The sequence below is a fragment of the Notolepis coatsorum genome (assembly GCF_963971535.1).
Source record: "Notolepis coatsorum genome assembly, chromosome: 2".
Lineage (NCBI taxonomy): Eukaryota > Metazoa > Chordata > Actinopteri > Aulopiformes > Paralepididae > Notolepis > Notolepis coatsorum.
Window position 1 is genome coordinate 140,455,292 of NC_140166.1, and position 25,784 is coordinate 140,481,075.

At 42.9% G+C, this 25,784-nt stretch overlaps 1 protein-coding gene across 1 annotated transcript in view; it reads right to left on the reverse strand.

Annotated features, from left to right (window-relative positions):
• LOC311223104 (sperm-associated antigen 6-like) overlaps nt 1-24,932 on the reverse strand; it is a gene marked incomplete at both ends in the record, with an annotated part of 131,097 nt that extends 106,165 nt beyond the window's left edge. The window contains 5 exons of the mRNA XM_084307846.1: nt 3,121-3,186; nt 6,672-6,845; nt 9,266-9,471; nt 12,308-12,491; nt 24,771-24,932. Of these exons, the coding sequence (XP_084163972.1) occupies nt 3,121-3,186; nt 6,672-6,845; nt 9,266-9,471; nt 12,308-12,491; nt 24,771-24,932 (792 nt within the window). The remainder of the gene's footprint in view (nt 1-3,120; nt 3,187-6,671; nt 6,846-9,265; nt 9,472-12,307; nt 12,492-24,770) is intronic.
• Nucleotides 24,933-25,784: the final 852 nt, after the last annotated feature.

Here is a 25,784-nt window from a genome sequence, read left to right on the forward strand (position 1 = left end):
CAGGACATGAAATGCCAAGTGTTACATAACGGATGTGCACAAGAACACTTCAAAGTGCTCACCGGCGTGAAACAGGGCTGCCTACTTTCCCCCTTCCTCTTCCTCCTATGCATCGACTGGATCATGAGGCAAACCACAACCAATAAAAAGACTGGCATCCAGTGGAGTCTAACGGAGCACCTCGAAGACCTACTTTGCGGATGACATCGCACTACTCTCACACAACCATCAACAGATGCAAGACAAAACCCAGCTGCTAGAAACAACTGCAGCTGGACTTGGGCTCAAAATAAATGGACAAAAAACTCAAGTAATCAGAGTCAATAATAAAAGCACAAACCCCATAACCATCGGGGGCCAGACACTGGAAGAGGTTGACAAATTCACATACTTGGGTAGTGTTATAGCTGTTGATGGCGGGACTGAGGAAGACGTAAGGGCAAGAATAGGAAAAGCAAGAGCAACATTCAACATGTTAAACAAGATATGGAAAACCCAAAACATCAAACTCAACACCAAGCTCAAAATCTTCAACTCCAATGTCAAATCCATTCTGCTATATGGCTCTGAAACCTGGAAAACCACCACTAACATCAACAATAAACTGCAGACCTTCATCAACCATTGTCTGAGACGTATCCTCAGGATCTTCTGGCCAAACACAATCACCAACATCAAGCTGTGGGAATGCACCAAGCAAGAATCAGTGGAGGTCCAGCTGACCAGGAGAAAATGGAGCTGGATTGGGCACACACTTCGAAGACACAAAACCGCAATAACCAAACAGGCATTAACCTGGAACCCACAAGGCAAGCGAGGCAGAGGAAGACCCAAAAACACCTGGAGAAGAGACACTGAGCAGGAACTCAAGACAAGGGGACTGACGTGGAAACAGCTGGAGAGGATGGCCCAAGACAGACGGGGGTGGAAACTTTTCATCAATGGCCTATGTTCCGAAAGGAATAAAAAGGCCTAAGTAAGTAAGTAAGTAAGAGCCGTACTGTATGTATTGTACCCATTCTGCAATCTTTTTTTTTTTTTTTTTTTTTTTTATTATTATCTTTTCCCCCCTCCTTTTTCCATTTTTCTCCCATCCCAATGTTAGTCGTTATGCCAATTCCCAATCCCCTTCCTGGTCATTGCTTCCTCCGACACATGTGTAGCCAGCCCACCGCTTCTTTTCACCTGGCAGCGCGGGCTCTCACTGGGAGAGTGTAACGTGTGGAAGGTCACACTACCTCCCCCAGATCCTTCCCTCGCTGTGCAGGCACCCCGAGCGAACTGTAGGAGTCGCTGTTTACAACGACCAGGACCCGCCCTCGCCGGGTTTCCCACCCACTGCCAATTGTGTCAGCACGGACGACCGACCAAGCCGGAGGTACCGCTGGCAGTTGGATTCGATTCCACTGTCTCTGCGGTGGTAGACAGACGCTTAGTCCGCTGTGCTACCCGGCCGCCCATTCTGCAATCTGTTAATAAAGAATTCAATCAAGCAATCAATAGGATCCACTGAAAAGCAGCAAACTAGTCAGTCAGCAACCCTGCTAAACTTGCCTAGACTCGATTTATACCTACCTACTGCTTTCTACAACTGCCCTACACTGTAATCATATAATAATCATAACTACCTACCTCATACTATAGTCTACCCATATAACTCTGTATGATGGCATGTACAACAGTGCTGTATATATACATACTGTCTGAATATACCTGCATTTAATCCTCCTAGCAGTATGACTTACTATGTGTCTTTATACCTGTATCACTGTACATATTAATACTACAACTCTGTACATATATCTGATTAGCACTATTACTCAGTAGTACTCATTTATATATTTCATATCTAGTTTAATCACCTATGCATTGTATATTACTGTTGCACGTCTTTACTGTTACATTTGCACGCTGGTTGGATGCCAAACCTCTTTTCGTCATTGATTGATTGATTGATTGTTTGAAAACTTTATTAACAGATTGCAGAATGGGTACATGAAATACAGCTCAATACTAACAACTGCTAAGAGGATGAAGACCAGAAAAATATTTTGATTTTGACATTTACCGGGGCCAGTTTCTAATTGCAGCCACCCGTAGGTGCTCTTTGAGAGCGGTTTTGAAGGAGGGTAGGGATTCACATTCCTTTACGGCTGTGGGTAGGGCATAATTGCGAAACGTGTTTAGTCCCTTGTTTGTGCCGAATCTGGGTTGAACGTGATTTGTGGAACTCCCTCTGGTGTTGTGGTTGTGGACTTCACTGACCTTTAGGAAGTATTTCGACAGGTACATGGGTATCTTAATAGTGGTGTAGTGTATCTTGTAGACCAGGCCCATTGCAAGTTGCTGTACTCTGTCATCTACTCTAAGCCATCCTAGGTTGTCAAAATGGGCAGTCATACTGTACTTGTGCTGTATAATGACAATACATTTTCTAATCTAATCTAATATTCACAATGGATGTTTTAATGGATATTTTACACTTTGATTATATCAGGCCAATCGAATCCCATTCATTCCTCTGGACCCATGCAGAGAGATTGTGAAGGATTGTGGGATACATGTTGAAAGGGTTGACAAGACCACCTTTAATTGCCAGTTTAATTACCTTGCAGTTTAATTGCCTTGCAGTTTAATTACCTTGCAGTTTAATTACGTTGCAGTTTAATTACCTTGCAGTTTTTTATTTTTTTTAGGTGTTTTTTTTAGCGTTTATCGCTTTTATCTACTGGGCAGTCCAGTAGAGAGAGAGAGGAGGAATGGGAGACAGAGTGGGGGGAAGACATTTGGAAAATAACGACGGGTTCGGGAATCGAACCCGGGTCGGCCGTGCCGCGGCTGAGCGCGTTATGTGGTTCGCCACTGGGGCGCCCCGATTACCTTGCAGTTTAATTACCTTGCAGTTTAATTACGTTGCAGTTTAATTACCTTGCAGTTTAATTACGTTACAGTTTAATTACCTTGCAGTTTAATTACCTTGCAGTTTAATTACATTACAGTTGAATTATCTTGCAGTTTAATTACCTTGCAGTTTAATTACCTTGCAGTTTAATTACATTGCAGTTTAATTACCTTGCAGTTTAATTACGTTACAGTTTAATTACCTTGCAGTTTAATTACCTTGCAGTTGCCCAGGTAGTCGACCACGGCTGCGACAGCACCAGAATTCACTACCAACTGGGACAGCTGGACACACACACACACACACACACACACACACACACACACACACACACACACACACACACACACACACACACACACACACACACACACACACACACACACACACACACACACACACACGTTGGTTTTACAATACATAAATAAATATATATATATATATATATTTACTCAGTTCCCTACACAATTCAGCTGCAAAGTTGTACGTTCTTTGTCTGAGAAAGTGAAAGTTATATATATATATTATATATATATATGTGAGGGTTCGATGGGTAGATGAGGAGACCCCAAAAGCAGGACACTAGCAGAGAGAGTAGAGGCAGAGACGACGGGATGAAGATGAACGGGCTTTTACTTTAACAGTTGCAAAACAGGGATACACGTTGAAACGGTACAAAACAAAGCAAACTGTAAAACCCGGAAATAAAACACAGCATTGCTGGAAAAAGTGGACTAAGGATAAGGAACGGACTCACAGGGAAATACAGGAGTGAAACGAGTAATCTATACATGTTGTTGTGTAGTTGTTGGTAATGCTTCTGGAGTGCGAATCTACAATGGATATACATCCAACTATTGAGGTCCCGTTGAGAGCCGAGCTTAAAAACATACATATATACAAATAATAATCCCCTAAGTCCCCCTCCCTCAGAGAGTCGTACAGGGCTGTGTTCCATAGACACACCCTACGCGTATGACTCCCTCCCTTAAACCACGGGTTGCCCAAAATGAGCCTTCTAACCCTAACCTTCCTATGCTAATTGCCATAGGATCTAAAACTTTCATTCTAATTTAATAGAATGTCACTCTTGGTCTAGCGCCTTCCCATTAATGTAATAAAAATAGTGTGAAAAATGAAAAATATACCTCCATTGGTATATTTATTTGAACCTTCTACTAACTTGTATATGTTGGAACCTTCAAAAAAAAAAAAGGAGAAAAAGAAAAGAGAGAAAAAAAACTAAACAAATAAGAAATAAAATAAAACTCAACAAAAAAAATAGATTTTTAGAACTAAATTATGCAAATCCCTAAAGCAGTGGAGCAATTGCTTAAAATATTAAAATAACCTTGTCATGCTTATACCTTTAGATGAGGATGATGTTTTTAAAACCTTATTGAACTTCCATATCTGGTTCATATGCATATACATACCGGATGTTATTGTTACAGGCCTTCATTGTAGGAGTACAGTGTATTCTAGATCTAGAAAGTTGTAGAATACCCTTGTAAATTTGTAAACACTGATGTTATGTTCCAGAATATTCTTCCTGTCCAAGAGTTATGTCCTTCTAGTGTTTTCCAGTATATTCCAGTGTGTCCCTGAGTGGTCGAAAGAAGAATCCAGAATATTCCAGAGTGTTCCCAATGTCAATGTTGGATTATTGCCTGCCCAAAAACCAGAAATCTATAAATATAGTGCCTATCGTTTCGTATTAAACACTTTGTACCTCAGTGTTGCCTACAGGCATATCTGCTGTCGCTTTTGTAGTTGAGCCGTGGCAAAGTCATTCTAATAAACATAATAAAAAGTAAGAAAAAGAGAGAGATGAATAGGCTTGTCTTCTGAGACGGGCCTATGGTGCGACCGGCCCCAGGGGGCCGATATCATGTTGCTTCATGTATTCTTCTGCGTCTTTAGGCGAGCGTAACCCGAATCTTTTACCATCTTCCCCCAAGATGGAGAGAGACGCTGGGTAGCGAAGGCTGGGTTTGAGTTTTCTCCTGTAGAGTTTCTGCAGCACCTCTTTGTAAGATGCACGTTGGGAAATGGCCTCCCTGCATAAATCCTTGTAGAAAGACACTGGTTTGTCATTATATTTCAGTGTCCCCCATTGATTGCGTGCCTCTCTGATGATCGCGTCTCTTATTTCTGTTTTGCGCAGAGTAGCAATGATAACCCTCGTCTTGTTGCCTTTGGGGTCCCGTGTACCGATTCTATAACAATGGTCCACTAACGGCACTGTGGGGAGGATCTGTTTACCTAGAATTCCAGCTAACACTGTTGGAAATGTGTCGTCTGTGCAATTGACTGATTCATCCAATCCCACAATACGGACATTATATCTACGGTAGTGACGTTCGGTCTCGAGCCACCTCTCCATTGCTTCCTCTTCGATGTCTTGTATTTTCTTCCAAATCGCTTTGTCCACCTGTTGTATCTCCGCCGCTAGCTCCATGAATCCACCGTGAACAGTCTTCTTGTTCTCCTCGACTTTCAATGTGATTTCGAGCACAGTGCTTTCCACTGCAGTAATACGCTCGGTTTGATTTGCGGCCGCTATTTTAACCTCTTCGAATTTAGCTTCAATGTGTAATTTGAAGTCGTCGATGTGTAATTTGAAAGCGTCAGCCTTGGCATCCGCCTTAACCCAGTTAACGTCCGCTTTATTCATCCGATCCTTTATCAGGTTAGTCAGAGACTTGAAATCGGGTGGTGTATCCTCCCTGCCTGTATCAGTTGTGGTTGTAGGAGCGTTGGGAGTCACGGCGGTGTTGTCGGATATTTTCTTCTCAATTTCCACTGCTTTCTCTTTCACGGAGCTCGTCCCCGCCGGTGCCGTTATATTGTCGTCTGCTGTCTCCCTCTCGGGGCAAGTCGTCATCGGGCCCGTTATATTATCAGCTACTGTCTCCCCAACGGGGCAAGTCAACATCGGTGCCGTTGTACTGGCCGCTGCTGCATCCCTCGCTGAGCGTGTAACAGCCTGATCCGTTGTACTGTCTACTCCGTGTTTCTTTCCAGTCTCTTTCTTTTCCTTAGGTCCCATGTTGAATCTTTATTTCTTTTGATATAGTTAGTAGAAGGTCTTATTTAATATATACGATGAGGTTTAAACTCATTAGTGTTGTGCAAATAAGGTTTTGAAGCTAAATTAACGTTGACGGGAGCGGAGCGTTGACCAAACGTGTCTGCTACATGTCGTTCTCAAACCGGAAGTCCAGAAAGACATGTATCATGTATGTACTTGTATCATGTGTTGTATCTTGAATGTACGTCTACATTCGTACCTCAGATGTGTGTGTGTGTGTTTACCTCAGGCGTGTGCTTGGCCACCTCTCTGATCAGCGTGGTGGTGTGTGTGTGTGTGTGTGTTTACCTCAGGCGTGTGCTTGGCCACCTCTCTGATCAGCGTGGTGGTGTGTGTGTGTGTGTGTGTGTGTTTACCTCAGGCGTGTGCTTGGCCACCTCTCTGATCAGCGTGGTGGTGTGTGTGTGTGTGTGTGTTTACCTCAGGCGTGTGCTTGGCCACCTCTCTGATCAGCGTGGTGTGTGTGTGTGTGTGTGTGTGTGTGTGTGTGTGTGTGTGTGTGTGTGTGTGTGTGTGTGTGTGTGTGTGTGTGTGTGTGTGTGTGTGTGTGTGTGTGTGTGTGTGTGTGTGTGTGTGTGTGTGTGTGTGTGTGTGTGTGTGTGTGTGTGTGTGTGTGTGTGTGTGTGTGTGTGTGTGTGTGTGTGTGTGTGTGTGTGTGTGTGTGTGTGTGTTTACCTCAGGCGTGTGCTTGGCCACCTCTCTGATCAGTGTGGTGGTGTTCTTCCTCACGTACTCGTCGGGGTCCCTCAGGCAGCGCAGCACCGCGGGGAAGATCTCCGCCTCCACCACCATCTCCGCCAGGTTCACCGAGTGCTTACTGATCTGGCTCAGGGCCGACAGCACCTGCCTCTGGAGGGTCAGAGGTCAGAGAGAGAGAGAGCGGACGGACAGGTTCAAACACCGATCTGCTCGTCCTCATCGGTCATCGCCACACGTAGAACTCAAAGCGCGTCTGGAATAGCGGCGTCGCGATACCAACAATTTTGACTTCGATACCGATGACCAGCCTAAGGGCGTTTTCTCATTAGGCACGGTAGGTCCGTTCCGTCCTAGCTCCGCCCTCGAGAACGATAGCCCCCCCCTCTGGTCTGTGTACACACTACAGTCTCGTTTCGTTCCCAAGCACAAGAGGAGGAGAGCAACACTCCGCTACAGCAGGTGGCGTATGCACATAGTTGGTTTGCTATAGCCATGGGGTTTAAACCCTTCTTGCTCTCGGATAAAGCATTTCGCGATCAAATGAGATAGAGTTTAGCGAGTTAATAATAGATGACGCAAATCAATAAGCGCTCCCTGCGCCCTGATGTCTGTGTCTATGTCTGTGTTTGTCTCTCTCTCTCTCTCTCTCTCTCTCTCTCTCTCTCTCTCTCTCTCTCTCTCTCTCTCTCTCTCTCTCTCTCTCTCTCTCTCTAATAATAACAATAATGACAGTCCAGTAATTAAATCAGAATGAAAGCAGATTAAAAGACATAAAAATATACATGGGCTCTTGCTCGCTCTCCCCCCCCCCCCCCCCCCCCCCCCTTCAGGACCCCCACTTGGACTATACATCCACTACTTCATTCAACATCAGAAAATTCCAAATGTATATGCGTTCCTTTATCTTATCCACCACAGCTACCCAGACTGCTATGCTGGCTTCATTAACACCTAACATTTTTGCAGTGGATATCTCTAGATAAATCACATCAAGATAGGTGAGAACCCATACCTTCCGGCACATTTTATCCGGTTGAATCCAGCGTGACGCTATCAACTTTTTGGCAGCCGTAAGACCCGCCAAAATGAGTCTCTTTACATGTACAGAGGACGATAACTGAGAAACATCATTCAACAACAATACAGAAGGAAGTGTCGGTATGGTCAGAGACAAGAATTCTGATAATTGAGTGGTGACATTTTCCCAGAAAGTCTTGACAGGAGGGCATTCCCAATACATATCCATATATGTACCAATAGCATCGTTTGAACACAAGGAGCATCGAGAGTCCGGTCTGAGACCCATTAGGTGCAATCGTCTAGGGGTCAGGTAAGTCCTATGAACAAAGTTAAGATTAACCCATTCTCTGCCACCACTTTGATCATCCTAAACCATCCTCTGCCAGCGCTATTTGTCTATGGAGATGTTCACCTTCTTTACAGGGCTATAACTTTTTCAATTGTATTGCTAAATTGACATTACGTCTAGAGCACATGTGGGCAAACAACACTTCCAGTTGCTGGGCTGGCTGAGCCTGGGTCCCTCTGGAAGCAGGTCCGTTCAACTTCAGCTCAACATAGTTCACAACATTTATAATAATAGGGCCCCCTCTTATCTTACAAATTATTTTCAGTGGAACAGGGACATACATACCCATAACACCAGAGCCAGCATTGCTGACCTGCGTATTCCAAGGTTCAAAACAAATATGGGCAAATGTTATTTTAAATTCTGGGGAGCCACAAATTGGAATTTGCTACCTTCACAGCTAAAATGCATCAGTAGCCGACACAATTTTAAGAAAAAAGAAGAAATCATGGCTCCTCGACAATGTCAAAAACTAGATTTTAAAATGCATGAAAATGTTGTCTGTTACATTGTTGCCTGTGGATACGTTTTTACTGCATTTTAAATGTTCATGTCTATGTAGTTTGTCAAATTGTTATTTGTGGTCATGTTTTGTATTGCTTGTCTGTCTGAGACCAAGGACCACAATGGAAATAAGTCTTGACTTTTTTGTGTAGCATCCTTGAAACTTTTCTGGAATCTTGTATATTTTTTAAATGTCTAATAAAATAAAATCAAACTGTGGAACAGTCTGAATGTGGTGCTAAAGCAATGTCCAAATATGAGACAATTCAAACTGAATTATAAGCAAATGATGTTCACGAGGTACAGGGATGAGGAAGGGATTTGACATTCACAGGTGTTTACATTTTTATTTGATTTCTTTCATGTTTTACATATATATATATATATATTTGTTTTGTAAGGTTTTAAATGAGTATACTCATTTGAGTAGTGGAAAAGGGGTAGGATTAAATAAGTGTATACTTCTTCCTACTCTTTTCGAATGTAAATTGAGTTATGTTTTGCTTTTGTTTATTTATATATATTCTTTTTCCATTTAATTTCTTGATCAATGATTTGTTTTGATGTTATATTGTTTGTATTTATTTACATGTTCGAAATAAAGATAAAAAAAAAAAAAAAAAATCAAATGATCGTGATTTCAGTATCAATCAAAATAACCGTTGCATGACTTTTGAACGGAGCGGCGGGCCCCCACCTTGAGCTTGGCGTCTGGGTTGAGGATCATCCGCGCCAGGTGAGCGATGGCTCCGGAGTGCACCACCATCTGGGCCAGCTCGGGGGAGTGCTTGGCGATGTCGCTGAGGCCCGACGCCGCGATGCGCTTCAGTTCCACCTCGGGCTCCTGGAGGCACATGATCAGGAGGGGCACGGCCCCCGCGTCCACCACGGCCTGGGCCAGCTCTTCACAGAGACAGGCGGGCAGGGGGCGGGTTAGATTATAGATTCAAATTAGGGATGTCCGATATTGGCTTTTTTACCGATATCCGATATACCGATATTGTCCATCTCTTAATTTCTGATACCGATATATGTGTAGCTGGTCCAACGCTGAACCTGCCACTATTTCGACCATGCCTTGAGTGGGAGTCGAACCCCGGGCGTCCGCACCGGGGCCAGCATCGCAAACCGCTGCGCCAAGAAAGGAATTCCCTCCTAAGCGCTCAGTTTGGATGCCTCTGGGGAGTGAGTTTTACTTCTATGTGCCGTAGTCACACTATCGCGGCACATATCCGTTACATATGCAGGATTTCCCCCCCAAAAAAACGGAATAATTTCAGGTAATTAACATTACATATCTCTTGTCGTGGAATTAACACAACATTATGCATACTTCTGACAATAAATAAAATAAGAATTTGTTCTTACTTGCTTGCCTGGGTAAATAAAGGTTCAATAAATGTAAATAATTTTTTTTTAAACCGATACCGATAATTTCCGATATTACATTTTAATGCCAATATCGGCCGATAATATCAGTAGGCCGATAATATCAGACATCCCTAATTAAAATGTATTGTCATCATACAGCACAAGTACAGTACAACGAAAATACACCGTGCTTTACTGTCGTGGGGCAGAACCTGTGATGAAGAGGAGGAGGAGAGAGTTAGTGATGAAGAGGAGGAGAGAGTTAGTGATGAAGAGACGCCGTGCTTTACTGTTGTGAGGCAGAACCTGTGATGAAGAGGAGGAGAGAGTTAGTGATGAAGAGGAGGAGAGAGTTAGTGATGAAGAGGAGGATAGAGTTAGTGATGAAGAGGAGGAGAGAGTTAGTGATGAAAAGGAGGAGAGAGTTAGTGATGAAGAGACGCCGTGCTTTACTGTCGTGGGGCAGAACCTGTGATGAAGAGGAGGAGAGAGTTAGTGATGAAGAGGAGGAGAGAGTTAGTGATGAAGAGGAGGAGAGAGTTAGTGATGAAGAGGAGGAGAGAGTTAGTGATGAAGAGGAGGAGAGAGTTAGTGATGAAGAGGAGGAGAGAGTTAGTGATGAAGAGGAGGAGAGAGTTAGTGATGAAGAGACGCCGTGCTTTACTGTCGTGGGGCAGAACCTGTGATGAAGAGGAGGAGAGAGTTAGTGATGAAGAGGAGGAGAGAGTTAGTGATGGAGTCCAGTACAGCCAGCAGACAGGTGAGTAAAGGGGTTAATGGCAGGAAGTGAGTGAATATTAGATTAGATTAAAATGTATTGTCATCATACAACACAAGTAGGCCTACAGTACAAACGAATAGAGGTCTGGCATCCAACCAGAGTGCAAATGTAACAGTAAAGTGCAACAGTAATATACAATGTACAGGAGATTGAACTGTATATAAAATACATAAATTAGTACTACTGAGTAGGGGTGTAAAGGTTCACGTATCCGTACCGAACGCGTCTATTCTTATCCTAACGCATGTATGCTTCCATGTTCGCGTTTTGTGTTTTGATTGGCCACTGACGTTTCTGGTCGCGCCAATCGTGTGACGGCAAGTTCTTTCGCCGGTTAAGCTTAGGCACTCTTTCGAAGTTGGTTAAGGTTAGAGTTTGTCTTAGAGCAGGGCGATATAACACCAGCCCTGATTCCAAACTCTAACCTTAACCAACTTCGAAAGAGTCGCCTAAGCTTAACCAGTGATAAACTAGGCGTTAGGTAGTTTGCTGCTGGTCGAGGCGGAAATGGGCGCATCACGCGATTGGGCGCACATGTCACATGACCAGACACGTCAGTGGCCAATCAGATCGCACCAGAAACGGCAGTGGCCAATCAGATTAGCAAAACGCGAACGCGGAAGCAAACATGCGTTAGGATAAGAATAGACGCGAACCGTTTCAGTGTGTACCGTACTGTACCGAATGGCTGTGTAGTGTACCGAACAAATACAACGGTATGTTAACCACTAACGACCGCCCACCGGGGGATGTTTTTTTCACAATCTAATATAATTATTATATATATTTTTTTAAATGTACAAGTTGAGGCGGCTGGGTGGCGCAGCGGACTAAGCGCTCGTCACCAACGCAAGAGACACCGGTATCTAATCCGGCTGTCAGCGTTGCCTCCGGCTTGGCCGGCCGTCATACTGGCTCAATTGGCAATGTCAGCGGGAGGGAAGCCGGTGGGTGGTAATCTGGTCGTTGTAAACAGCGACTCCTACAGGTCGGTCAGGGCGCCTGCACAGCGAGGAAGGGAGATGGTGAGGGTAGTGTGAGCCTCCCACACGTTACACCAATGAGAGTCCGTGCTGGCAGGTGAAAAGATGCTGCTGGCTGTCTCCTATGTCTCGGAGGAAGCATCTGATAGACTTCAGGGCTCCCTAGACCGGCCAGTGGGGGGCACATGCGAACAACGACCAGGAAGGGGAGGGGGGAATTGGCATAACGACTAAATTGGGATGGGAGAAAAACACAGAAAAACAGGAGGAGAAAAAGTGGATAAAAAAAATTAATAATTTACAAGTCGATTATTCATTTCAATATAGAATATTCGTTGACAGCCCTACACGTACAATTAAGTTACTGCACACTACATCACCCCTGAGTGGAACATGGAAAGCCAAACTTTCCCCCACTGTACCAAAAACCCGTACCGAACCTTGACTTCAAAACCGAAGTACGTACCGTACCGTGGTTTTTGTGTACCGTTACACCCTACCTACTACTGAGTAATAGTGCAAAAAAAACTAGGCTGTGTTGGAGAGAGAGAGAGATGGAGAAAGAGAGACAGACAGAAAGTGCCTGTTTCTCTGCGGTCCTTACGTGCGTTGTGGCGTGCGACGTAGCCCAGGGCCCAGGCGGCCGCCTCCTTCACGTCGGGGTCGAACTGCTCCAGGCAGTAGACCAGCTCATCCAGCGCTCCGCAGTCCACCACCGTCTGGGCCAGCGCAGGGGAGTGCTTGGCCACCGCGCGCAGCACGAATGCTGCCGCCTTCTTATAGAACCTCTACACGCACACGCACACACACACACACACACACGCACGCACGCACGCACGCACGCACGCACGCACGCACGCACGCACGCACGCACGCACGCACGCACGCACGCACGCACGCACGCACGCACGCACGCACGCACGCACGCACACACACACACACACACACACACACACACACACACACACACACACACACACACACACACACACACACACACACACACACACACACACGCACACGCACACGCACGCACACACACAGTGTTTACACCATAGATATATATAATAATAATACATCTATCTTATATAGCGCTTTTCCAGGTGCTCAGAGACGCTTTACATGGGTAGGAGAGACAAAACTATGGCCAAACAAAAAAAACAGAAGAAAAACAGAACAAAAATAATACATGCCAAAATAAAATAAAACCGACAGAATTAGAGGTCAAAAGCAAGATTGAAAAAGTGGGTTTTGAGGGCTGATTTAAAAGATGTCAGGGTGTTTGCATCACGGATATGGCTGCGGAGGGCATTCCAGAGGGAGGGGGCAGCAACAGCAAAGGCCCTGTCGCCCCAGGTCCGGAGCTTGGTCGTCATGGGAGGTGTTAGGAGGTTGGCATCTGCAGACCTAAGGCGACGGGTGGGCGTGTGACGGTGGAGGAGGTCGGACAGGTAGGGAGGGGAAAGGTTGTTGAGGGCTTTAAATGTGATGAGTAGTATTTTAAATTGTATCCTGTATTTGATTGGAAGCCAGTGGAGGTTGTGGAGGACAGGGGTGGTGTGATCAGAGCGACGGGTGGAGGTGAGCATGCATGCAGGCAGCAGAGTTTTGGACATATTGGAGTTTATTGAGGATAGTGTTTGGTGAGCCGTAGAGTCTACGGCGGCGTAGAGGATGCTATTACAGTAATCTAGTCTTGATGATATGAATGCATGAACCAGTGTTTCAGCAGCGGGGAGTGATAGGGAGGGGCGGAGACGAGCAATGTTCCGGAGGTGGTAGAAGGCTGTTTTGGTTATGTGGTTCACATGGGGGAGGAAAGAAAGGGTGGAGTCCAGGATGATGCCAAGGTTATGGACGTGAGTGGAGGGGGTGACAATGGAACCATCAATATTTAGGGAGAAATCCTGGGTGTGGCTGGTGAGGGATTTTGGACCGATAATGATGATTTCTGATTTATTGCAGTTTAGTTTGAGAAAGTAATTTTGCATCCATGTTTTGATGTCTGTGAGGCAGGTGGTGAGGGTGGAGAGAGTGGCTGGAGTGATAGTCTTGGTGGAGAGGTAGAGCTGAGTGTCGTCTGCATAACAATGAAAACGGAGGCCATGTTGGCGGAGAATCAGACCAAGTGGAAGGATGTAGAGCAGGGGTGCCCAACCTTTTTTGAACCAAGATCTACTTTTTAATTTACCACCTAGCCGAGAGCTACCAGCCAAAATTGTACCTACTCTCGGCTAGTATTAGTATTAATAGTATTAGTAATACCCATTCAATATGCACATGACAGAACATATTATATGGCATATAATATTTTCTGTCATGTGCATATTGAATGGGTATATAATATAATATGATATTTTATATATAATTGTAACGGTGTAGTGTAGCAATTACAAGAATGACGAGACTAACTTCTCACGTTGGGCATGCAGGCAACATGACCCATTTATTTCACACTCTGCATACACAGACAACACACACACTCAATTCAATGGGCATGAGAAAACATGAGTTTACATTGCCAAAGCAAAAGTGGAACAATACAATCAAAACAAAAATGATATATGTACAATTAAAAGGGAATAGGAATGATGTGTAAACAGAGCTGTCACATTGCAACTGACAATTGTTGTCACGATACTGGAATTTCGAACTTCGATACGATACCTTGAAAAGTATCGATATTCGATACCATTTTCGATACCACAGGGAAAAATGTTAAATCTTAAAATGTAAAAAAATTTAAAATAAAGATATATATATATATATATTTTTTTTAACTAAAGTTTGCTTTTGTTGCTGGTCGATTCTCCTCAGCTTCTCTCTGGTACTATAAGAGAAGATAAATATAACACTTTTAAAACCCTTTGTTTATCTTTAGATCAGACATTTAAAAATAACTAAATAATCTAATCTTAGAAATTAAGTAAAGTTAATAGTACTGCATGTTAAGCATAACAGATTGAGTGATTGATTGAACATTTTATTAACAGATTGCAGAATGGGTACAATACAGTACGGCTCAATACACACAATTGTTAAGGGGAGGCAGACCAGAGAAAGACTTTCATCTTGTTTACATCAGGGTCCCCCATTTTCAATTCATAACATTTGACATACAGATAAACAGTACTGTTACATCCACTCATCCAGCCATTTATGACATACAAGATATACAGTACTGTTTAAGAGACAGCGTTTCTAAAAGAGAGTATATACAGTTAATTTACTTCTGACCATTATAGTCAAAGTATTTTCCTATTAACTGAAACTCATAAGACCACATAAGGCTAGCATCATTCAGTTACAGCTATATTGGCCAACATTAGCCAGCTATCTAGCCAGCTACTGCACCACGAACTGCCAGCCAGCCAGCTGGCTACCTTAACCCACGATACAACAGCTATCTAGCCAGCTACTGCACCACGAACTGCCAGCCAGCCAGCTGGCTACCTTAACCCACAATACAACAGCTATCCAGCCAGCTACTGCACTACGAACTGCCAGCTTGATTGATTGAAAAGCTAGCCAGCTGGCCACCCCCAATCCAGCCAACCGTACAAATTACGGTCTCAGCCTATCACATCGATTTGTACAGTTAGTTAGCTAGCCATTCCATTGCGAATTAAAAGGTAGGCCAGTATTAGCTAGCTAGTAGCTAACGTTAGCCAACTGAAACCGATAGCTAGCTAACCAACAGCTGCAAGCCTGCAAACAACAACGCTGTTGATATAATGAGCTATCCGTAGTAGGGCTGACCAACATTTTTTGGGGAATTCGAAGCTTTGGGGCCGAGATTCGATTTTAATTCGAAGCTTCGAGAATTATAATATTTTTTTTTAATGTTGTGGGACTTGTACAGCACTTTGTTAAACTTTGTCAGTGCTGTAAAGTTTAAACCTTTTTAAATCTTAGACAAACTAAACACTTTGCTTTCATGAAATATTGTAAGCCGTCATTTGAGGCTTTATAAAAGCAGTATAATGAACACAAATCTGTCAGTGCCGAGTCCGACCTCATCTTAAATAACAAACAGCATTGCTTGTTGTAGTTAACAAAGGCAGAGTTGATTTTGCAAAAAAAAATTATAAATAAAAAAAAATTATCGGATTTTATTAATCGAGACCTACTTGAAATCAGCCCGCGATCTACCTGTCAATCGCGATCGACTGGTTGGGCACCACTGATGTAGAGGATGAAGAGCAGGGGACCAAGTACTGAGCCTTGGGGGACACCATGAGTGATGGGGGCAGTGGGGGATTTGCAGTTGTTGATGGAGATGAATTGGTGCCTGTATGAGAGGTATGATTGGAGCAAGGTGAGGGGGATTCCGGAGATGCCAACGGAGGACTGGAGACGAGTGATGAGGATGGGGTGACTGATGGTTTCAAAAGCAGCGCTGAGGTCTAGGAGGATGAGGATGGAGAGGGAACCAGAGTCGGCAGAGAGGAGTATGTTGTTGGTGACCTTTAGAAGAGCAGTTTCGGTGCTGTGTCTGGTGCGGAATCCGGATTGAAAGGTATCATAAAGGTTATTGTTGTCGAGGTAGGATTTTAATTGGGAGGCAATGGCTCGCTCAATTATTTTTGAGAGGAAGGGGAGGTTGGAAATGGGGCGGAAATTATCAAGGGTATCAGGGTTGAGTCCGGGCTTTTTTAGTAAGGGGGTGACGGAAGCAATTTTGAGGGCGGGGGGGAATAGGCCAGTGGTCAGAGAGGAGTTTACGATGGAGGTGATTAGGGGAGAAAGGGCAGGGAGACAAGCCTTGACTAGGATGGAGGGGATAGGGTCCAGGATGCAGGTTGAAGTTTTCATTGTAGAGAGAATGGAGGATAGGTCCGATGCGGTGATTTCAGTGAAGGATGTAAAAGGGGGGTTGGGCGGTGGTGGGGGGGGTTGAATCCGGAGGGGGGATCGTGTTGGCGGAGGCAATTGTTAGTTGGGTGTGGATTTAGTAAATTTTTGTTTGGAGATGTGACAGATAGGAGACACATTTACTGACAGTGAAGGAACAGGAGATTGTGTCAGAGAGGGTTTAAGAAGTGTGTTGATGGTGGAAAACAGAGTCCTGGGGTTGTTGCTGCCAGACTGTATTATAGTGGAGTAGTGGGAGGAGCGTGCAGAGTTGAGGGCGTCTTTGTAGAGCTGTTGATGTTGTCTGTTTGCAAATCGGTTGAGAATTGAGCAAGCTATGGTTATTTCAATAGTACATGCGACATAGACATTCATGTTATGTGCTGCCTGTGGCAAGATGGCCGCCATGTGGCAACGTCGGTCTCCATTGGCCAGCAGCGCGGCTGAGTCATCTAGCCTTTCTTATATATATCTATGGTTTACACAGAGTCTTGCAGGGCAAGAGGGTGCTGAGTCGCAACAAGGGGTCCGGAGGGGGCTGTGTGGATAGATTAGTTTACATTTCAATCTAGTATATATTTAGATTCTAGTGTTTATTGTAACCATATTTATTGTTATAAATGGTGCATTTTATATAGCTCTTTTATCCAAAGCGCTTTACAATTTTGTCCCTCACATTCCCTCATTCACTCAACACATTCACACACTGACGGCGGAGGCGACCATGCAAGGTGCCAACCTGCTCATTGGGAGCAGTTAAGGGTTAAGTGTCTTGCTCAAGGAGACTTCGACACGCTGCCCGGGAGGAGCGGGATTCTAACCGGAAACCTTCCGATTACCAGATGACCGCCCTACCTCCTGAATTACTGTCGCCCCCCATATTTATGTATAATATAACTGATAGGGCAGACAGACCCCCATCTGCACCTTTGATCACACTGCCCACTTGCTCATTATGTGTATACTCAGAGTTAATTATATTGTTTATGTTTACACTGCCTATTTTTTTTACTTTTCTACTATACTATAATTGTATTGCCTGCATTTATGTCTTTCTACTATTACCCTGCCCATACCTGTACCCCCCCCCCCCCCCCCCCCCCATCTCCATGCTGTTATGATACCTGAATTTCCCCAAGGGGATCAATAAAGGAATATCTTATCTTATTGTCATTGACTCATTGCACAAGTACAAGTACGGAGTACAACGAAATAAAGTTTGCATCTAACCAGAGTGCAACATAGCAGTAAAGTGCACTGCAGTATACAGTATAGCATGTGTGTGTGTGTGTGTGTGTGTGTGTGTGTGTGTGTGTGTGTGTGTGTGTGTGTGTGTGTGTGTGTGTGTGTGTGTGTGTGTGTGTGTGTGTGTGTGTGTGTGTGTGTGTGTGTGTGTGTGTGTGTGTGTGTGTGTGTGTGTGTGTGTGTGTGTGTGTGTGTGTGTGCGTGCAAGATAAGATATTCCTTTATTGATCCCCATGGGGAAATTCAGGCATCATAGCAGCATTGGGAGGGAGGAGGGGAGGTACAGGTAGTAGAAGACATGATATACAGGTCATAGAATTATAGTACAGTGGAGAAGTAAAAATAGAAATAGAATAAAAATAGGCAGTGTAAACAATATAACAATATAATTAACTCTGGACATGCACATATGGGCAAGTAGGCAGTGTAAAAAGATCAAGGTGCAAGATGAGGGTATGTATGTATGTATGCCCTCTCAGAGTCTCAGTTATATTTGCCCTACAATAAATATAGTTACAATATATATATAATATAATATAATCTAAAAATGCTAAAAGCTAAAAATGCTAAATGTATGCTCTGATGAAGTACCGTAAGTATACAGTATACATATAAGGTATGTATGCCGTGATATACTTTGTGTGGAGTGTGAATAATGTGGAGTATATATGCTAAGCTAATGTATGTACAGTGTTATTATATACAGTGGTACAAGTATGAATACACTATGGTAATAAATCCTTCTAGCCAGTGGTTTAACTAATATGAAATAGGTATGGATATATGTATACAGATATAGTTAAATGTGAGACCAAACCAACCGATAATCACTTAGCGGGTCAGGTCCTAAATATATCTCTGAGTTGCTTCTACACTATGAACCCTCTAGACCACTTAGGTCATCAGGGACTGGTCTGCTAACTGTTCCTCTAGGTCATCAGGGACTGGTCTGCTAACTGTTCCTCTAGGTCATCAGGGACTGGTCTGCTAACTGTTCCTCTAGGTCATCAGGGACTGGTCTGCTAACTGTTCCTCTAGGTCATCAGGGACTGGTCTGCTAACTGTTCCTCTAGGTCATCAGGGACTGGTCTGCTAACTGTTCCTCTAGACCAGTGGTTCCCAAAGTCGGGGTCGCGACCCAAAGGTGGGCCGCGAGCAGTCACGGATGGGCCGCGAGATGATTTAAATTTTTTTTTTTTTTTTTTTTTTTTTTTTTTTTTGTCAGGCCACTGAACTTAGAAGCAGGCCAGGACAGTGTTTCTAGTTGTATTCTAAAATTCTATTCTATTGTATTCTAAAATGTGACTATATGGTTTTATATTAACTTAATAAATAAACAAAAACGAAAAATCTACTTATTTCAACGAACATTTCAAACTAAATAACAGATTATGCACATAAAACGCTGAAAACAACCGAAGCAACAATAGTATTTTAATGAGGCTATTATTATTATCATTATTATTTTGCAACAAGTTAGCCCTCTCATAAATAGCACATATAAATGAATAACTAACTTGAACTAACTTAATAGGATTGAAGTGATATTTGGCTTAAAAAATCGGTCGCCTGGCAAAAAAAATAAAAATAAAAGCCAGACGATGTGCATTGGGCCGCGGCTCTCTGACGCTTTATTTTCTGGGCCCCGGCCTGAAAAGTTTGGGAACCCCTGCTCTAGACCACTTAGGTCATCAGGGACTGGTCTGCTAACTGTTCCTCTAGACCACTTAGGTCATCAGGGACTGGTCTGCTAACTGTTCCTCTAGACCACTTAGGTCATCAGGGACTGGTCTGCTAACTGTTCCTCTAGACCACTTAGGTCATCAGGGACTGGTCTGCTAACTGTTCCTAGGACACAAACAAGACATGGTGAAGCCGGATTCTGCTACTATGATGACACACATAGCTGGAATAAACTGCCAGAAGATCTTAGATTTGTGAGAATGTACCACTTTTATACTGTACCCTTCTGTGTTCCTTTTATATATTTTTTTAATTCCAGATAATCATTCTTTCTTTTATGCTGTGCCTGCTCCTTTTTATCGTTTCTTTTTTGTGTACAGCACTTTGGATCGCCTCTGTGTATGAAATGTGGTTTATAAATACATTTGACTTGACTTGATAAATAGACTACGACAGTTTTATTATCAGGACAACAACTTGACTGGGACCAGAGAGGAGCCTACATGCAGATAACACAATCAAACTATTATATACAGTGGTACAAGTATGAATACACTATGGTAATAAATCATTATAGCCAGTGGTTTAACTAATATAATAAAAATAATAATAATTTATAATAATAATAATTTCTTAGATTTATATAGCGCCTTTCATCGTGGGGGGGGGGGGGCAACTAAGGGGAAGGAGATCAGAGGAACAATTAAGTTAAAAAAAATAAAAGAAAAGAGGGAAATCAGGCAGCCATTAATAAATTTGGTGAAGAGGTGAGATTTTAGTTGAGATTTGAATGAGTCCAGGGATGTAGCACTGCGGATGTTTGGAGGGGAGAGATAGATAGATAGATAGAATAGTTTATTGGTTTAGAATGGAATAACACATACACATATCACCATTTACCAATAGGATTAAAAATAAACACAATAAAGCCATATGCTTGTTTCCATTGTGGTCCTTCATCATTGGTGTCAGTGGATTTGTGTACTGGTGTGTGGACGTGGGTGTTTGTAGTGTCTGTATGTCAGGATGTGTGGTATAAAAAGAAAAAAGAAAAACAAGAAAAACAAACCATGGTCAGAGTCTGTGGACACTAGGGATGTGCATCTCCATCACTGAGGACATTAAAGATACATTTGAAGCACTGGGCGATGCGATGCGATACGATTCACCTCTGTTGAGATACAGTTCGATTCGATACGATTTGATTCAACATAATGCGATTCAGGGCGATACGATGCGATTCAACGCGATGCAAAATAATGATACAATTCTATGGTATGACATAGGATTTGGTTTTATAACTTATATATGCAGCAAATCATAAATTAACAAAAAGGGATTTACATATTTGGTTCTCTCTACTAGTACTGCGCATCAGTGGCGTCGTTAGCCCTAAAGCCCCGGATGTTTTTCTTCTAGCCCCGGAGCTTTAAAGAAAAAATGTACAGTTAAAAAAATAAAATAAAGATTTTTTTTTTAAGATGTCAGCATCCCCATTGTTGGTTTTTAGTACTTTTAAACATCCATTTTTAGTAAGTAGTTTTCATTTGATCCTATAATTTTTTCATTCACCGATTTGTGGACTTATTTTTTTAGTGTCCTGAAAGGCGCCTTATAAATCAAATGCATTATTATTATTATTATTATTATTATTATTATTATTATTATTATTATTATTATTATTATTATTATTATTATTATTATTATTATTATTATTATTATTATTATTATTATTATTATTATTATTATTATTATTATTATTATTATTATTATTATTATTATTATTATTATTATTATTATTATTATTATTATTATTATTATTATTATTATTATTATTATTATTATTATTATTATTATTATTATTATTATTATTATTATTATTATCATCCAGGAGGGAAAAGACACTTTGGATAGTAGGGACTGCATCTCTGCCTGTCCTGACCAGGAAACACTTTGCAACTGTGATCTCCTCTGGCAATTGTTGGATATTGGCGAGGGGTTGCAGCAATTCCACTGAGAGAAACTGGTCTGAGGCTGGATAACATGCCTGTATGCCTCTCATAAGTTGTTATCCAACTCATGAGAACCTGCTCTCAAGCTCTTGCAGCATTCTGTCGACGACTGGATAGAACAGTCTCTGTCTCAGCTGATCTCCTGAGCTGAGGTCTGAGCTTGTGCCACAAGATGAGTAGATGACTCAACTACATACTCGTCCATCCTTTTCTGCTTCCTCCTTTGGCTGGTAGTATGTTCCTCAATCCAACAAAGGCCATTATGGCCTTTGTCCTGTCATACATCCACTGCCATCTCTGAGGTGCGATAACCTTTGAGTGTGTCCTGCACTGTGCTTTTAAATAGTACAGATAGGTATTGAAGATGTGCACTTTAACGCAGCAGCACCTGGAGCCATCCATACCCATGTCCAGTGTCCACTGACAAAGACATGCTCATGATACTGTGACAAACTATAATAAACTTTAATCGAACCCTGGTTCATTTCCTCGGATAGTCCGGTTGGTTTCGGGTGGTGTGAAAGCTCATTCACTCTTGCAAGTGAACCCTGCTGCGGTTCATTTGAGATGTGAATGCAAAGCGGACCAAAGGCAGGAAAAGAACCCAAAATCGAATATTTTTTTTATGAGAAGACTGAAACATATGTATATAATGAAACACACAATACAGTTTTTTTTCCGATTGGAGAACCCACCACGACATAACACGTGTTATCAGCCCGCCCCCTGAATGCCCACCACGACAATTCGCATGTTATTTTTTTTATTAGCGATCTGAATTCATATTTCATCAACCGAGTCTCTTGTTGGGAAACCAGCCCCATCAGGAGCTATCGTTTAAAAACACAGAAATACGCAATTTTAGAGTAATTAGAGATGAATACTGAAGAACTAGAATCATTAGAGGCTGAAGCCCCCAATGTGTTCTAACCCTAAAAATGCCCCTGCTGCGCATCCCATTATGCTGTTTATTTTTTACCTTAAAAATTGTTCTCCGTCTCCAGTTTACAGTACACTTTTATAACACCTCACAGTTGAACAATTTAAGGATGCATTGCCCACGATTAACAATGTGCAAAAATACAATTACCATAGTGCAATGCCCATACTACTGTCTGCCAGGCTGATGTGCTTAACACTCTTTCAGCAGGTAGACTAACTCAGCAGTGAGCAGAAAGCAGTGGTGTGATTTCTATATGAACAATAAAAAATAGCCTTTCACAAACAGGTCTTTCATAACTGCTTACAATTGTAAGGAAGACATTTAAACTATTATTGGCAGTCATATATTAATTGAAAATGGGGGACCCTGATGTAAACAAGACAAACGTCTTTCTCTGGTCTGCATCCCCTTAAATGTGTATTGAGCCGTACTGTATTGTACCCATTCTGCAATCTGTTAAATACAGTTTTCATTCATTCATTCATTCATTCATTCATTCATTCATTCATTCATTCATTCATTCATTCATTCATTCATTCATTCAAAGGCTGCTGTAAACTAAACACCACTCTCATGGACATAACACCTCACTGAGTGATTTAACTCATATATCTTACTTTCAGGTTTTCCCGATAGCGTTTGTTATTGATTTGGAACGGGTAGACTTGTTAGCCAGCGGAGCGTGAAAAAAAGCTGCTATATGTTGCTCACCAGTCTTGCTGCCGCTGGCCGGGTTAGCTTCAGCTGAATCCGGGGAGGAGGGGGAGGCAGCCACAAACGTAGTATCCACACGCATGGGTGAAAACAGGGAGGGGGGTAGGGGGGGGGGGGGGGGGGGGGGGGGGCGATATATTGCATACAACTTACAATAAAATTGTTCAACTGTGTAATACCAATAATACATTGCATACATACAATAATATTCCATTTTATAGACAATAAAAGAATAAAAAGGAATAGCACATATTAGAAACCCTTTGGTCACTACTCCCAGCTTCTGCTACTTATGATCCACCTCTTTATAGTTGATTTAAAAGTGGAGAAGGGGCTATGTTACGTTCTGTTGGGCCAGAGAGGAGACCAGGATCAAGGGCGTAGTTTTGTTTTCAATGGTGGAGGGAGGGGACACATTTGGGGGCGTGGTCGGTGGTGCGTTGGTGATTTCATACCTAGTGGCACTGTGTTTTAATGGCCGTGGTCCGGCGAAAATGTTGAACATTTAGAATTTCAAATGCATCAATCTGGTGCACTTTGAGGGTCAAGTAGACAACATACTGTATGTATAAAACAACAGCCTAGAGAGGCTTTTAAATACAACAAGGTCATAGACAGATATTTCACAGACACCAAGCAATGCTGTTGCATGGCATGGCAATCACGCAGACCATCGTTCACACCTAACTTTGAGGGGAGGGGGCAGGGAGCTCTGTGTGTTCCGTCCTATGTATTTGAACACACCTGACGACCTGAGCTATTGTTATGCAAAGACAAGTAGCCAGGTCGGTACTTGGCGTGTGCGCACAAAAATGTGACTCGTCCCTCATCAAGTACCGACCTGGCTACCCCCCCTTTTTTTTCTTTTTTTTCTTATCTTTTTCCTCCTTCTTTTTCCGTTTTTCTCCCATCCCAATGTTAGTCGTTATGCCAATTCCCAATCCCCTTCCTGGTCGTTGCGCACTCTACCCCCTACCGTCGGTCTGGGAGGGCGGAGACTATCACATGCTTCCTCCGACACATGTAGCCAGCAAGGTATGTATACAAGCCCACCGCTTCTTTTCACCTGGCAGCGCGGACTCTCACTGGGAGAGTGTAATGTGTGGAAGGTCACACTACCTCTCCCAGATCCTTCCCTTGCTGTGCAGGCGCCCCGACCGAACTGTAGGAGTCGCTGTTTTACAACGACCAGGACCCACCCTCGCCGGCTTCCCACCCGCTGACACTGCCAATTGTGTCAGTATGGACGACCGACCAAGCCGGAGGTACCGCTGACAGCCGGAGGCACCACAGCTGGATTCGATCCCACTGTCTCTGTGGTGGTAGACAGACGCTTAGTCCGTTGCGCTACCCGGCCGCGCCCACCTGGCTACTTGTCTTTGCATAACAATAGCAGGTCGTCAGAGACCTGAGCTCAGAGAGGGAACAAGCAGACGTTTTCCGTGTGGTCCTATAGTGCCGCGTCGCGTCCCCGTTTATTATCGTGTAACATTGTTTTGGACGGTAAAAAAGTGCAGGGGACAAGAACTGCATTCTGAAAACATGCAGGGGACATGTCCCCCGTGTCCCCCCCCCGTTAATTACGCCCCTGGGCAGGATGTCTCTGAGATACGTACGTTCTGTTGGGCCAGAGAGGAGACGAGCAGGGGAAGGATGTCTCCCTTCACCACGGCCTCGGCCAGGTGGTCACTGTGGTCGGCCAGGCGTCCCAGGGCCAGGGCCGCCGTCTGCTGGATGGTGGGCACCGCGTCCAGAAGCAGCGGGCGCAGCAGGGACATCACGTCTGGGAGAGGGGGGACCAAAGTTCCTCCAAATTCAGTTGTTGTCGACCATCATTCTCATTTAGACACGTACAAGAATGACCAACATAGTAATTTTATTATTATTTTTATAAAAAAAAAAATTATTGTTTTAATATTATTTTTTTAGAATTGTTTCCTTTCCACATACACATGAATATAGACCTGCATATTTACTGTAATGTAAACACATGAAACATTATTTACTGTAATGTAAACACATGAAACATTATTTACTGTAATGTCAACACATGAATATAGACCTGCATATTTACTGTAATGTAAACACATGAATATAGACCTGCAGCTTTACTGTAATGTAAACACATGAAACATTATTTACTGTAATGTAAACACATGAAACATTATTTACTGTAATGTCAACACATGAATATAGACCTGCAGCTTTACTGTAATGTAAACACATGAATATAGACCTGCAGATTTACTGTAATGTAAACACATGAAACATTATTTACTGTAATGTAAACACATGAAACATTATTTACTGTAATGTCAACACATGAATATAGACCTGCAGCTTTACTGTAATGTAAACACATGAATATAGACCTGCAGATTTACTGTAATGTAAACACATGAAACATTATTTACTGTAATGTAAACACATGAAACATTATTTACTGTAATGTCAACACATGAATATAGACCTGCACATTTACTGTAATGTAAACACATGAAACATTATTTACTGTAATGTCAACACATGAATATAGACCTGCATATTTACTGTAATGTAAACACATGAATATAGACCTGCATATTTACTGTAATGTAAACACATGAATATAGACCTGCATATTTACTGTA